Source organism: Lineus longissimus, chromosome 9 (assembly GCF_910592395.1).
Source record: "Lineus longissimus chromosome 9, tnLinLong1.2, whole genome shotgun sequence".
NCBI classification, from domain to species: Eukaryota; Metazoa; Nemertea; class Pilidiophora; order Heteronemertea; family Lineidae; genus Lineus; species Lineus longissimus.
Window position 1 is genome coordinate 14,411,692 of NC_088316.1, and position 15,632 is coordinate 14,427,323.

Below are 15,632 nucleotides of genomic sequence, written 5' to 3' on the forward strand. Positions count from 1 at the left end.
CATTGAAAATATTATTGAATATCAGTTTTCTCCTAAAAGGAACCAAGACTGTCTGCCTTCGTAATCTATCCTGATTCATTTTCTGTCAAGTAATGGATTCTGATTCATCTGATTGGGGGCCAGAGTTTATTGGAATTACTTGGCTGACGGCTAGTTGGCCAAGTTCCATTAGGACATTGAGAGCTTCTTTTATGGTGTACTAGGCGATTCTGTTGAAGCGATTGTGTCAGAAGCGATTCCTAATCTTTTGCTGCGACCATGATTGTACCATCTCATACCAGACATTATTTGCCCGACTGCTGGGGAGACTTAGCCTTCCTCTACAAGCCCTGCTCATCGTCTTGCCTTTTACCCATTACAGCGCTCTTACATCTTGTATCTCATAAAGCGATACCTCGTTTTCATCCATACAGCAACGAGATGACACTAGTCGAAATTGGAAATGTTCTCCGATTTGTCTTGGAGAGCTAAGCACATATGACATCTTGCCTAAGTCCTCTTACAAGTCATTTATGAGTGCTCTTTTCCTCCTAAGGAAGATATAAGTTAATCTAGCCCCTGGAGATGTTTTATAGCACTTGTCTTTTCATTGCACTGCGTCATTGTACGGTTTAGAGCAGCAGTCTGTCTCTCATCAGCAGTCTAATCTTGTTGGTGAATAAGTTGAGAAACAAGTGGGGTTGTAGATCATTCCTTGTACTTTCCTATATTGGCAACAAGTGTGTTTACCAAAACCATCCATGTGTCATTACCAAGAAAGATTGGTTGCCAATATCATTCACGCAATATGTCAATGTAAAAAGTATCCAAGCTCGCCATGGCAACATAAAGAAGCTGCACCATTGCATCTCTATATCATCCGTAACTGTATTTAGCAATATCCATACGTCAGGGAATAGCTTTCAGTGGCTGCAGGATCCTGACCAATATCATTTTTGAAAGGTATCCAAATATCAGCTAGACAGGCAGGTCGGCTGAGGCCATCACTATTTGTGACTGGAGTTTATACTTCAATGCTGGAGTTTTATGATGTCAATGTTATATCAAGAACATTACCTAAAGTGGATCTTGTTGGATAAGCAATATCATTTCATGTTGGTCATATTTGCTTTCTAAAGGTATTGTCCAAATAACTGCTACTTGTCCAGACATGCTCACCATAGTGACATACCTCTGTAAATCATTGCTCCATCGATATTGTCAATAATCTAGATTATATTGCCCTCCTGGTTGAGTAGCGTTCCAAGTCAGTAACGCCATGTCTATCATTTGTGAGGATCAGCCAGAGTTGGGCAGTTATTTGACCACATGTTTGTCCTTGCTTCAGTTTTTCATGATTTGGTCAACAACATCAAGGTATTACAAAAAGCTATTACACTTTTCGTTTCCTCCCTTGACATCAATATTTCATTTTCGCCATTAGCATCGTATGAGCTACCAAGTTTATTTACCGAGCTCTCACCTTCTCGTGTATTCCAGGTCCTCCATATGCACATAGCATCTGTCGAGAAGCTTCCTCTGACGACCGCCGGCTCGCCGCTCCAGATACGCTGCAAGACCTTCCTCTGTGTGACGTTCATCATTCCCAGGGAGCGAGACTGTCACGATGTTTACACGACACTGCTCAAACTCTCTCAGCCCGGCAGTAAGTTCTATTTACTCTCTGGTTGAAATCACTGGAGGGGAAGTGAGGTGGCCAAGTCAAATCTCTGTGTGCTCATTTAAGAGACTGAAGCTGATTTTATTTTTATTATTATTATTTATTAAATCCAAATAAACAAAATTACGTATTGAGACAATTTCCAGGGCTTAGGCTGAAAGCATTAATAGCCCTGGTATCACTGAAGCTGATGCCTTTTGTAGTTGGGTTTGGCCTATGATGTTTCTTCAGTCCTCATCCAGAAAACTGGAGTGAATCTTACTATCATTGACTGTGGACGTCATCTAAACAGTTTGCAAAATAAAGCCATGAGAAGCCAGCCGCCCTTGCCGCAATATTGGTAATGGTATCGGTATTCGATGAAGTGCCTTAATTTGTTTGAATGATGATAGTACTCTCTTTCCTATAATTGCTTCAGATGATTTGTATTGGATTGCAATTTCAGATACTGGTGCGTTAGACTATAATTTGACTAAGTCGGGATCATTATTCTGTCCAAATGAGGTTGGGCTTTGACAGCCCTGTTGCGCCATCTACATGAATTTATTGAGTTCTCTGCCCCATTGCACATGGATGGATGATTAGTTTTTTTCCAGGGCGTGGCATTATAATTACAATATGCTTGGAAAATTATCTTGTTCTGATAACCACTTTACTTGATTAAATGAAGAAAAAAACTTGGGAGTCTACATATTGTAGGGTCATTTCAGCGGCTGCTGCCAGGATCTTTCAGGGTGCTTTAGTTGCGCTGGCCACATTGGACCACAGTTTTATACTGTCCCATCTGGCTGGTGTGGGAGCCTGGGAGTTGAGCCCAAGTGGTCTAGGAACTATCTGAGACCTGCCCCATGCTAGGTGGACTCGTTGATAACCTTAATGCCATCGCTGTTCCAACATATGTTACAGAGCTAGTGTTTTGCTTTTGCGCATGTACTTTAGTAATCAATCCATAAAATACTCGAGGCTCTTATTGTAGAGGTGATATAAACCTATTATATCTATGTTACTATCACACCAGGACAATAAAATTGATTTTAAGTCAGGTTTGTTTGTTTTAAAGTACATCAAGCTAGAAGTGCCAACTCTCATATTGGTAACTTTTACTAGTTTAGCAGAAGAATCCTCCTTAATACGGAGCCGTTATAATATTGATGGACCTGGTCTATGTCATCCATCAAACTGCAATGGTAATTTGTCACCATTAAAGCCTGATCAGTGAGGTGAGATCAATGCCATTGTGTTGCAACAATGAACCAATAGGCTGCTTATGACGCTCACAATGAAAATTCATTATTGAAAGTGGATCAGTCATTGATGATATTGCGTTAATGGGGGAAGAGTGATTATCAATGCATTCCAGGTGGGAGCTGAAAACTGCCTTCTTGCTCATTATAGTATTCTCAGTTGGGTGATTTTAGGGCGGTGGTTAATTTCAATTGCATTCGGTTGAGATAACCTGTACGATGAATGGTGTGTTTTATCTTTGGTTTGTTGCTTGTAAGGTTTTTTATGTCTTCTGCTGTGCAATTTATTTCAGCCTCCATATTGGAAGACAGGTTCCATTCCATTCTATTCTTGATTTTAATCATAAAGGTCAAACACCCATGGATTCCTGTTCTAAATGACAAACATCAATGGCTTCCACATGCAAACATTCATGGATTCCTGTAGATTTCAGAGGGAAGTCAGAAAGAACCTTATCAGTGTAAGCATAGCTTTCCCTGACTCCCTTATGCTGTCACAACAGCCGACATGGACAGTCCCTAATGCTATCAAAGCCAACCTTATTGCTACGGACTCTTTGAATGGCCACCGTTATCATAGCCGGGCACGTTCTCCGAGTCAATCAACCTATTGACAATTATGGTCAGTTCGTCCACAACCACGGCTATTTGTCCTGGCTTATTTGATGTCACAATGACAACTTCGATCATAAATCATATTACAAGCCCTGACTCAGGGTGAAAGAGGCTGGCAGGTTGCCCCGTAGTGTCTATACAGATATTGCAATAGTCGACCAGTCTTGGCGCTATAATCTCATGTTCGTACCGTGATTGTCATTGTGGTCATTCAGTTGTAACAGTGTTCTCTGTAATGAGTTCTGATAGTCATTCTCTGCTCTGAATGGGTAAGGTTTGGTTGAGGCGGTCGTTTGGTCAATATGGCATTCATAAAGAGTGGTCAGCGCAAGGAATGAGTTATAGATGGTGATATTTTGTCAGATGTAGCTGATAATGTGGCATTCTCATTAAAGAGCTTGTACAGTCATGTCAATTTTGGCCGGCTGGACAACTATGCTGCCAGATGTCGACATCAAAGTGTGCAATAGGTTGACGAATATCTCGTCAGTCGCCTCTGGTATCATTAAAATGGCTGCATTGGCAAAACTGGTCGAATAGTTGAATAGTTGTTTACATCTTCTCAAAGAATAATTCCTTAGTGAAGCTACTTTGGCTCCTGCCTCGAGTAGTTGCCATCCAAAGCTTTGAAAAGACTGTCATCTCTGCAGTAATCAGCTAATTGTGTTGTTATATGAGAGATCAGTCTGAAGAAACTCCCTTTCCAAGAGCAGTTGCTTTTGAATGTGTAATCCTTGATGACACCAGATATTCCACAAATTAATGTGGTCATATTTCATAGGGAGAAGGTGGTAATTTCAAGCGATGGTTACAAAGTATTCCCCGGCCAGATGGAAGAAAACTATTGGCTTCTTCAGATCATGCCTGATATAAGAAATTCCGTATTGCAATTGAGATTCATTTATCACCAGAAATGGAAACATGTTGCCCATTCTGGAAGCGTTTTTCCTGATCAGGCAACACATGATTTCTCCATCAATTTGTTACCATTTTTATCACCGGACAATGTGGATATCCTGTTTGGTACTTCCCATTTACTCTTTGAGGTGATTCCTCAAAGATTTAGTGTTGATTAACTTTGCCTGTAGCAGATGCTTCCCATTGTAACTGTGTGAATAGCCTGTATGAGAGAAGGTTTAATAAATAACCCCAAGGATGGCTTTAAGCATTGATTTATGGATCGTTTGCAACATATTTCAGCATGGTTCCATTGATTTTGGGCTTGAACCATATATTCAGTATGGCCGCAGGAAGCCATCTCCAATCTCCTGGTTTGGATGGGTTGGCAAGTAATGGTTTTGCTTACTACTTTTTCTAAACATTCAAGTCTCAACAGCACCTTACTTTCTCCTCTGGCTCCTCAAGAGTTGTGCCTGGTTTTCAACTTCATGGCCTCCCGCATTTGCAACTTTCTCAAGCAGCAAGGTTCCGAAGTTTGGTTCCTTGAGAAGAAAGTATTACCAATGATCTGTCGCTTGAACAAAAGCGCTCTGCTTAACTTCTGCATGAAGCGCAAATATCTTTGGTCTACTTCAGTTGACACAGACTCCATCTTAATAACCTTTAGACAAGTTGATGTGACAAAAATTGACAACTATGACCAAGCCTTACCTTTGAAGTCGACCACTTGTCAGGCAAATGGAAGCAGCCTTCAGCCATCGTCCTCTCTACCAAAGTAGGTGGAGCTGCCTCAAGCGCCCATCATCTCTTGTACCTGCTCCTGATTGCCACCAAAAATCACTTGGTGAGTAGCTGTGCCGTAAGCAATATATCCTGCTTTCTAAAGTAGGTTGTACTGCCATTAGGAACCATCTGTATTCACTGACTTATGGGTGAAACTTCATTTGCCTGGTGTTGTCGGCTGTTACCTATTTTAGCCCTTGCCCTTCCGAACATCATTATGACAGGTTTGGCCGGGTACAAATCAAGGTGGATCGTCAAATGTACCTTTTAATCAACTCAAATGATTAAAAGATATACTTTGCATGGTGCAGAGACAAGCCAATTGTAGGGTTTTGAACTAGGGACTCCTGACCGCCAGCCAAGTTGGAGCCACTGGTCCACTGTGGCTCCTAACCACACTTGTTTGTGTATACAGACTTCAGCCCTCCGTCGACATATAAAGGGATAATTGGGTAGGGAAGCTGCCTTCAGCAACCATTCTCCTTCAGATAAGATTGATCATCGATTGATCCATCATGCACCAGTCAGTGGAACCTAACACCTACAATTGCTGATTGAAGCTCAAGGGAAATAAGGAAGTCATCTTGAAGTCGGCGCAGTACTCAGATTGGTTGATAAATGGTAATTTGACTGATTTCTCACTTGTATTCCACAACAGTGTTGACGCTGTTGACAGTATGCACAGTGTAGACCAGCCCTTGGCTGTACACCCCGAAGGGCTCCCGAGATAGGTTGTGTCTTCCCTTGCAGCTTTTAAATCAATAAATGAATAATTCAGTTAACATGGCACTTCGCGTCCGTTGGGGTGTCATTCTTGGAAGTGGGGACCTCTGTAGGAATTACTGTTGGCAATCTAAGGGAAAAAACAAAGCACAGAATATAGTGACTTGGAGAGCACACAACCCTCTGGACCGCGCTCTCAACAGGAAAGAGACTGTGCAGCCCCTGGATTGGTGAAATGATTTGACAAGGCAATTGAGTCATTCCTGTGTGACAGCTCGACTTCAGTAAAGCATCTTCGCTATCTGTTCCAGGTTTGAGAAAGAAGAAATGAGTTGTCTTCGGATGAAAAGAAGCTTGTGTAGTTGATCGAGATTCACCTGACTCTGTTCACCTGTGATCAGCACGATCATGGGAAAGTAGAATAAATGAGCGAGACATCATTGGTGTATGGAAAAATACTGGAGTTGTTATGTTTTTTCCACTGTGATAGCGTCTGTCAACTGGAGCTAGTCACGTATCGTCTGCTCATGAAAAAGGAAGTTCTTTTTACAAAGCAGAACTTATGTTACTACTTCCATTCTTGGCAACCGATCATTGGAAAGCGATTGCGAGATAAACCACTTCTTAGCATGCAACTTTACACTTGCTAATAAACGACTAACAGCAAAATGTAAATGAGACCCTGTAAAATGTTTGTAACCCAATCTCATATTGAAGTGTTTCCCAAATATAGACCCTATGTCTGATACTACAATCCTGAGTGTTTTCTACATGTGTAGGGGCTTATTGTTTAACCAAAGTATATTTCGTCATGTTTCAATGAATGCCTCGCTAAATGTAGCAGAGATTTCAAAGCTGCACTCTGATATACAAGCAGTATAGACTTATCGCCTACAAATCCCCAAAGAAAACTCTTTTGTCAACCCACCTGTACCAGTTCCAGGTTCCAACTCCAAGTCGATTCACCTCATGAATGGCATCAATACTTTCTGCTACACGGTCCATTCATGGTCGGGTAGAGGTCTCTCGGCATGATGATTTGATCCTTTTTAAACTGCCCAAGACCTGTTGAAAGCTGGATGTTGGGTAAAAGAAGATAAGCTTATTTGGCACTGGCTTCAAATCCAGGCCAGAAGTGGCTGGGTGATTGACTTTTTAAGCCAAATCCCGCAAGTGACAACATTTGTGCATAGCAAATACAGATTTTATGGTTTTTCGCTCTGAATTTATGAGATATTCATAGGAACAAATCATGATATAGACTATAGAGTTCTTCATGAAGTTTGCAGACCCACTTCCCACTTCTCTCTACTCTGTTCTAGTCAAGCAAATAATATGAGACAATCATTGATTCAATTCGTTTAACATTTGCTTTTCTGGATCTCCAAGCACTTCAAAAAACTACTAATTCAGTTGATTAATCTGTCTGTTTGCCAACCCCTTTGTAAGTTGAAACGGAGGATGCAAAAATCTATAACTCCAAGGTGAACTTTCTAGAAAACTAATATCCCTCCCACTCGTGAACCTATTCAAAGGAACCCAATACTCTTAACCAGTTTCTGTTTTGCCTGCCTTAGGCCAACGTTTTCTATATAGTCAAAAGTATTGTGTTTGACCTTTTGGAATTTTCGTTATGAAATATAAATACAAAACAAGACTTTATTTATGAAGTTTATCTAAGTCTTTCAACACAATAGCTTTTAGCAGTATTACATGTATTTATGTGGCGTGAGGAGTGGAAAGTGTTGTTTTTGATCACCATGAAGAATATGATTTATTTACAAGTTTAATGAGAAAGCCTGTAAGAAAAAGTTCAAGTTCGTTTTCCATATTCTTCTTCAAGTAAATGTTCTACACTTAAATACATGACTGCATCTTGGTATCAATGGTCAACAAAGTGATGGGTCTTGTTGGCATGTCATGAGTTTGTCTTTCTTCCCGGCATGTTCATCCAACATGGAGTGTCCATTATGGTGCATTTGTCTTCCTTGTTCTCTGGGACTTACTTGGGAATTGTGTTCACAGGATCCCTTTCCATACTGATGATGGCAATTATGTTGTGATTGGAAACTAAGGTACCTTTGATGGCAACTATGCGTAAGGTATTGTCAGGAGCAACATCACCTGTTTCATTCTACCAGAGTATAACAACTTCAGAAGTTTCAGACCCTGGGCTACTCAAGATACCACCAGGCCTGACCTTTTGAGTATTCAAGCCTCAGCTTGATGCCAATGCCCTGTCCAAGACTACGTCGTCAGTGTCATTTCTATTCGGTTTCAGATCCCAGGCTATTGCGGACACCACTACCATCAGGCACGACCTTGGCCTGGGGAATATTGATTCCTTACTCTGTCAGGAAATACATCACCAGTATCATTTCTTGTAAAGGTTTCTGACTTTAGCCCCTTGAGATGTCAGCGCCTAACCTTGGGGAAACATTGACACCACAGCTCAATGTTTGTAAGGAATTAGAACTGACCTTACCAATGTCACTCTGCCAGACTACATCATCAGTGCCATTTTCCCAATAGCCAATGCAATATTTGTGGCACTTGCTGGAGTTTCAGATCCCAGGCTCCTACGGACACCACCAGGCCACATCCTTGAGGTGGTAACATTGATACATTGGCTCACTGTCAATACTCAGTTAGAACCAACATCACTGGTGTCATTCCAAGTCACTAATCTCTTCAGCACGATTGATCTTCGCAAAGTTTTGTGATGTGATCGTTTGGTGTCGAGACAACTGATTGATCTATCGCCATCAATGCTGTTAGCACTTACATTAGATTATGGATGTTGAATACCATTCAATGATATCAGGATACTGTCCACTGATATCATATCTCTCAGAAAGTTTTCAAAATATTCAGATTTCCATGATAAATAGTGTCATTTGAAGGAGAAACATGGTTGATTATCAGTCACCATCGATCACAACGCACACTCTCTTGACAACTTATATTCAGAATGTCAGAAACTTCTCATAGTCATAGACTCTGGTCATATTGAACTGGGGGCAAAAGGTGGCTATGTCGCTTTTAGCTAGATATTCCAATCTAACCATTTAGTGCTTGATTTTCAGGAATAGGTGAAACCCCAAGAAGTAAGTTTTATCGCATTGTGAAATTAGCACCTTTAGATACATTTATCAGAATTTCAATGCTATAAGGCTTCGGAAAAATCCAAAAGATTTTTAAATAGAATCCTTGAAAATTATCATTGGTAACAATTGGTGTTGGGTAAACAACAATTATTTTTTGGAAATGACTATTTTACCATGGTCTGCATTCTCTTAAACCACCTTTCCACACTTTGAAGTGGATGGTGTGGTGTGGTGGCTTATACAAGGCATATTTTTGTCAATTTATCTTTATTTTTGGGGATGATTTGATGGTGACTGGTAAAACAGTTTCTCATTTTTCGGGGTTTCTTGGTGACCCAGTTCCTTACATTAACAGCATCTCATGTAAACAGTTGATTTGTACATATTAGACATCTTGAGTATATTTTTGCATGCAGTCCTCTTCACTTTGCATGCCTGCACCAAACTAGCTGCCTTGACATCTGGGATCCTGAAAGGTGTCAACAATATCATACCTTAAAATGTAATTGTTGACACAAGGGCAAAAGTCATGAAGGGGATCATTGAGGGGGTTGCTACATGGCTTTACCAACAACAACGGCAACAACAACAAAGAAGTTAGCGCACCTTCTGCATGATAAAGCCTATGTCCCTTTAGAAGGCTAAATTCCCTCCTTGTACATGATCATTACTAATGCCCTTTCCTTTAGCTACTAACGGGTTGCTCTTCTTTGGCATACATGGCAATATCATGTACGGCAATAGCGTGTATCACTCTTGTTTCTACTTAAGGTCAATTATTGATAAGTCTGACGGCTTGTTTTGAAAAAATGGAGGCCCTGTCCTGGTAAGATGATGTAGATGTTAATACTGTTTCAATGCCAATTTCCAGGATTTTTTATTGCACAGTGTTCTGTCACTATTTTGTTCTGAGAAAAAAACATCTTCAGTAAAGAGCTTTTAACCACTTCAAATGTCTCTGTAACCCAGCAGAACCCATTGAGATATCTCAAATAAACTTTAAAATTCTGCTTCAAATCATAATCAGTCTCTTGGGTATCTCTCTTGATATTTCAGTACTACTTAATCTGTCTGAGATTAGAAAGGATTGAATTTTGAAGACCCCAGGGTTGCAGTATTCTAGCTCTTTGAGAGCTGGAGGATTTTGTCTTTAGTCTCGAGACATTTAGTATCATCATATTGAAGACTTTCTTGTCTGTGCTTTGATATGCTGAAACTTGAAGTAGTAGGCGTTGTTTTTAGAAAAAGAAGAAGGAAAAGAAGACTAGAAGTACTACTATAGGCTAGTTGAAGACTGGATATGTCGAATCTGTCGATGTCAATAGATGTTTTCAGGCCTTCTTGTCTGTGCAAAATTGTTTGGTCTAGCTGCCATTCTACCCTGGGACATGTGGGACGTATGAAACGTCAGAGGCTATATTTCATCAGTCAGAAATCAAGAAATGAAAGTCATTTTTCCTTTTCCCCTTGGCTTTCGAATATGATTGAGATTTTAATATTTGATGATAGACATGAGGAGTTTCTAGACTGTTGCTTGAACAATGTTGAAAGGCAATTTTATAATAATGATTTGTTGCACTCTTGGTGTCGCACGTTTAAAACTTCTACGCTATGCTGAACAAGTTCTTGGTGATCGCTTTTTAACAAGATCACCGGCCGTGCCTGGGAAATGACATTCATTTATACCTTTGAGGAACTTAATCGTCTTTGCATCATGCCACCAGCTTTCCTGTCCACCCCAAAATGCCTATTCAACAATCCTGGGGAGGATTAATATCACAGTTTTCCATCCCAGGTTGCCAGCCAAGGTTAAGGAGGCTATACGTCTCCCTCAGCAACATATGACTTGATAATTTTTTAACCCAGTATTGCTCGTGACATGATATTTTATTCCCAAAGAGATGATGTTTTACCCCAATGCATGATAGTAGCCTAATTCTGATACTTGGCATCAGAATTCGATCGCATCAGTCTGTGCAGTGGTGGCACGTAGGCTATTTCTCCTCTTACCATTCTATTCCTGGCTGCAAATCCCTGATGTTTTCATGCAAGGTCAGTTCCAGAAGATGCTGTGTAACCTCATCTCCAATATATCCCATTGCGACAATCTCTATTTATATCGCGATATCATAGAACACGTACGTCCATAATTTTTCTGATATTCTTTTCAGATCTTTTGATGTTTTTGTCGCCAACATAATCTCTAAGTCTGTCACCAATAGAAAAATACTAAAGAAAACCTTGCCAGGAATTCTAAAGAATACTGGCTTTCTTGACTTCCCACTTTTTTATTGGACACGGAGAAAGAGATAGGTTCAATTCAAATTAGATTGACGGTTATTGAGGAAAGGACTGGGCTCCAAATATTGGGGTTCAACCAAAAAGCAATAGATCAGCTTGCCTTTGTCTAACTTTTAGTGATAAATTTGTTTACTTTTTGGTTGGCGCATTGCTTTTGAAATGGCACTTGGAAGTGAAAGGAGAAATGATGATGGGGCCAGCAGGGTAATTGTTTCAGAGTCTTGAGCAAACTAAGCAGCTCTTATGCTCCTCTGAGGAGATTGGCTAATTTCACGGCTGATTTATCTGAAATATCTCCAATCTACGACCATACTTGCCAAATTGATGGAATAGATCACTTACACGTGGCCATTGGTGGTTTAGTAATGGCTGCGATAGATCAAAGGAGATATAAACTGGGAGGAATTCTAGACACCAAATAGCATCATACACCTTGACTATCAGATTTGGTGTGATTTGTGAGAGGGTTAAGATTCTGATTGCTGCAGGAAAAGCCTTGCTGGGGCTGGAGAAATGACCAGAGATTACTTAGATGTTTGCCATTTGCTATGGTGTCACAGTCACTCTCACCTCAGTGATTAAAATATGAAGTCTATCATGATCATTAGTGATTTTTTTGGCCAATTAAGGCAGGTGGCCTCCTTGAAAATGTTAGACATGATAACTCCCATCATGTTTCTTAATCAAAGTGATGTCTGTCTGGCACTGTCATTACCTTATAGATCAAAATAAGGAGTGTACTGGCTTCGAACAGCTATCATACATACACCCAATTGATTCCATTACGAGTTCTCCCATTAATGAAATTTGGACCGCCAATTGCCACAAATGGCTAAATTGTAGACTGTCAATTCTGATCAAGATCATTCCTTTGTACCCTCAGAACTGCAATGTACAACCAGCACAGTGAAGTAGTTCCAATGAGGATTGCCAGCCTTCTTTTCAGAGGCAATATGGAGCTTTTTCCAAACTGATTAGATTGAGGACAGTTGCGTGTTCGAGATTTCTGCACGTACATTTTCATGCGACTGATTACCTCCTCTAAAAATATAGGTAAACAGTTCAACGAGATTAACAGTGAATAACAAAGTTCATATCAAATTACGCGACTGTTACAAATTCACGTAGCAGAGAGGTGGAAAACCAATGTGATGTCGTATTGATGGCTTATTTATAAAAGCGGAAAGAATGATACAATCAAAAACAAGCACGGGTCATGTTGATGGTAAATATTTGAATAATCCTGCAGATAATTGATCTTCTGCATCAGTGGGAGTGATACAGTATCAGCTCTAGGAGTATTTACGGATTTTCGTGTTATCATGATGTTTTGTATGTGGGGTGGATCACGTCAATTTTTGACATGCAATCAGTCTATTTACGATGTGTTGTGTTTTGTGGATGAGATCAATGGTAATGTAATTGGTTGTATTCAGTGACTTTGCTGTCATAAGCATTGATGAGAATGGCTGTAAAAATTTCTTTCTGCGGTTCAGATTTCTTGGGAGGGGGGCCTAACTACAAACTACTTGTTTCCTGCCTCATTTATTAGAACACTTCTGGAAACAGACTCGCCCAATCGGCAGTTTCTTCTTAATTGGTACTGGAGGTGTGATGTCAACAATTTCTTCTTTCCCATTTCTTGTAGAAATATTGAATGTGTACCTTATCAATATTATAGATTTCAATATGAGTCCAGAATAAAGTGTTGGGTATCATATTGTGTGCCGCCTTGAGCCATGAAATCAATATAGCTTAGTGATTGATGTTTGTTGGTAAACAATATACAGGTTATGTTGTTGGTTTTCAACCTATTTGCGGTTAGTTTGTAATGTTTGTATGTTTTTCAGCAGGACTTGAGTTGTTTGAGTTGTTTTGGAAAAAAAGATGGGATGGTGAGATTTTCCGAGGCCTGCTGTTAGCTTGTGGAACATTCTTGGACTTTTTGTCCTTGGCGGCTGTGTGGAACCTGTACTAAATGGAATGAAGTTTTTGCGAATTGCAAAAATTATTATCAAGGCACAAAAGTAATAGTTGGAAAGCTATGCTGTAATTATGACAATGGCTGAGGCTTTTTAAAATAGAAAAAAAGGACATTTTTTAAAGGAGGCATGTATGCCACTCACCGATTCGAGAAAGTTCTAGTAAGTGTCTGGCTCAAACTTTGCTCTGCTATTTTTGGCATCCGATAACGAATCATAAAGTCAATATTAAGTTGAATATCTAAATATTCCATTATAATTGAAAGGTTTCTTCATCCCCAAGGCGAAATCAACACTTAGCAAAGAAAAACCGATCGAGTTATCAATACGCGATATGGCTTCCTTGTCTTTGAAATTTTAGGTAAATTGATTGATTATTTTACTACTTTAGCCCTCAATTTACTTTTACTGGATTCAGCATGCAGAGGTGGTTTTATGGGGGTTGGGAAGGTGACCTGATCGGGTAGGGAACTTGACGGGCTGTTGGTTTGATATTCAAATGCCTAAGGCTTGTGATTCATCTGCACATGTTTCTTGACCTACTTATCATCGAGTTGTTGTCACTATTTCATCCTCTAACTAAGCCGATAAACCAATATGAAGCACCTGGTAACCTGATCTAGGGCTAAGTTCTGTTTTGCTTTAAAAGACAACAACATCTTTCGTAAAGAAAAGCGGATGAGGATATTATGGTGAGAAATCCAACCACCGGTTCTCTAGGATGTCTGTGACCAGAAATCTTATTCTAATATTGGATATTGGTGTTTGCCTAGAGATATGGAGATATCCAGAGAACAAGCAAGATATTAGAATTTGTAAGAAAAATAATATCTTAGACACCAGATTGGCTATTCCTAGGGAAAAGTGGATTCTTCCAACTGAAACAAACTTTGTTCTTCTATTGGCTTTTGAAAAGGTTTAAGATGTTTACTTTCTCTTGCTTGGAGCATTCAGATGTCATTGGAAAATGTTCCCATCTTAGCTGGACTTGAGCTAGTTGAATAAGAAGAGGAGGGCCTGTCCGTGCCTAGATATCTCCTCTACTAATGTTTCCGTAAAGGAGTTTGGTACCATTGGTTACATCTCTTGCCTTGGGTTCTTGGATGTTATCAGCAAAGTTCTGTGTTTCATAGTTTTCATAACGGATATGGTAAAAGGTGATAACATTCTTTGATGACCTGAGGGTCACTTGGCAGTGTTGACAACCATTTCCAATTCTGTTGCCCTTCAACTCTTCCGAGGCCATTTGCGCGTAGCCATGTCGATTCCTCTTTAGCGTCGATTCAATACTTGTCACCAAAACATGTCAACTGTCCATTGGCAATTCATCTATTCCCGAGAGGCGCTTTTGTGGATAATTAATCAGGGAATGAGTTAATTGAAACGAGACAGAAACTATAATCCATCTTCTGCAGCGCTGTCACGCTACGATGGGAGGGGTCTGTCGCATTCATGTATTAGGCCAACTTACCAACATATCATCAGTCTATCAGTCTGTATCTGCTTGAACTTTTGCACACAGAATCCAATTTGCTTGAAGCATTATCCAGCTATTCCATAAAAAGCAATTAGCGTCATCGATATCTAACAAATTGTTCGTATTTATCATTTTAGCTTTGGAAGACCTGTATGCATTCCACTACACGAACCCTGAGCTCACCACACCCAAGTCGTATGGATGGGACTTCTTTGATCTTCAGTCTGAATACCTTCGGATGGGGGTACCAAACGAGAATTGGGTGCTCACGCATATCAATAAAGACTATGAGGTAGGTATTAATAAATGCCTCTTACTTTTATACGATACAGCTGTTATAACACAATTGACACCAGCCATATATATTTTGGATATATTGCTGCCTCTTACTTTTATACGATACAGCTGTTATAACACAATTGACACCAGCCATATATATTTTGGATATATTGCTGCCTCTTACTTTTATACGATACAGCTGTTATAACACAATTGACACCAGCCATATATATTTTGGATATATTGCTGCCTCTTACTTATATACGATACAGCTGTTATAACACAATTGACACCAGCCATATATATTTTGGATATATTGCTGCCTCTTACTTTTATACGATACAGCTGTTATAACACAATTGACACCAGCCATATATATTTTGGATATATTGCTGCCTCTTACTTTTATACGATACAGCTGTTATAACACAATTGACACCAGCCATATATATTTTGGATATATTGCTTTGGAAATTGGAAATCAGACATCGATCTATTTACGGCTCAATATCTCTCTCCTTGGCAATATTTTTCAGCTTGGGGCCAAAATGAGAAATATCA

The 15,632-nt window shown here is 39.8% G+C and overlaps 1 protein-coding gene across 7 annotated transcripts in view; it reads left to right on the top strand.

The window, feature by feature from the left end:
- The window catches only part of LOC135493596 (myotubularin-related protein 6-like), a 55,452-nt gene that overhangs the window by 18,009 nt on the left and 21,811 nt on the right, over positions 1-15,632 (top strand). For 5 of the 7 annotated variants that reach the window (XM_064781055.1, XM_064781053.1, XM_064781051.1 and 2 more), the window contains exons 3-5: positions 1,480-1,645; positions 9,012-9,032; positions 14,930-15,084. In XM_064781055.1, the coding sequence (XP_064637125.1) occupies positions 1,480-1,645; positions 9,012-9,032; positions 14,930-15,084 (342 nt within the window). The remainder of the gene's footprint in view (positions 1-1,479; positions 1,646-9,011; positions 9,033-14,929; positions 15,085-15,632) is intronic. The other 2 variants (XM_064781050.1, XM_064781054.1) reach the window with 1 other exon arrangement.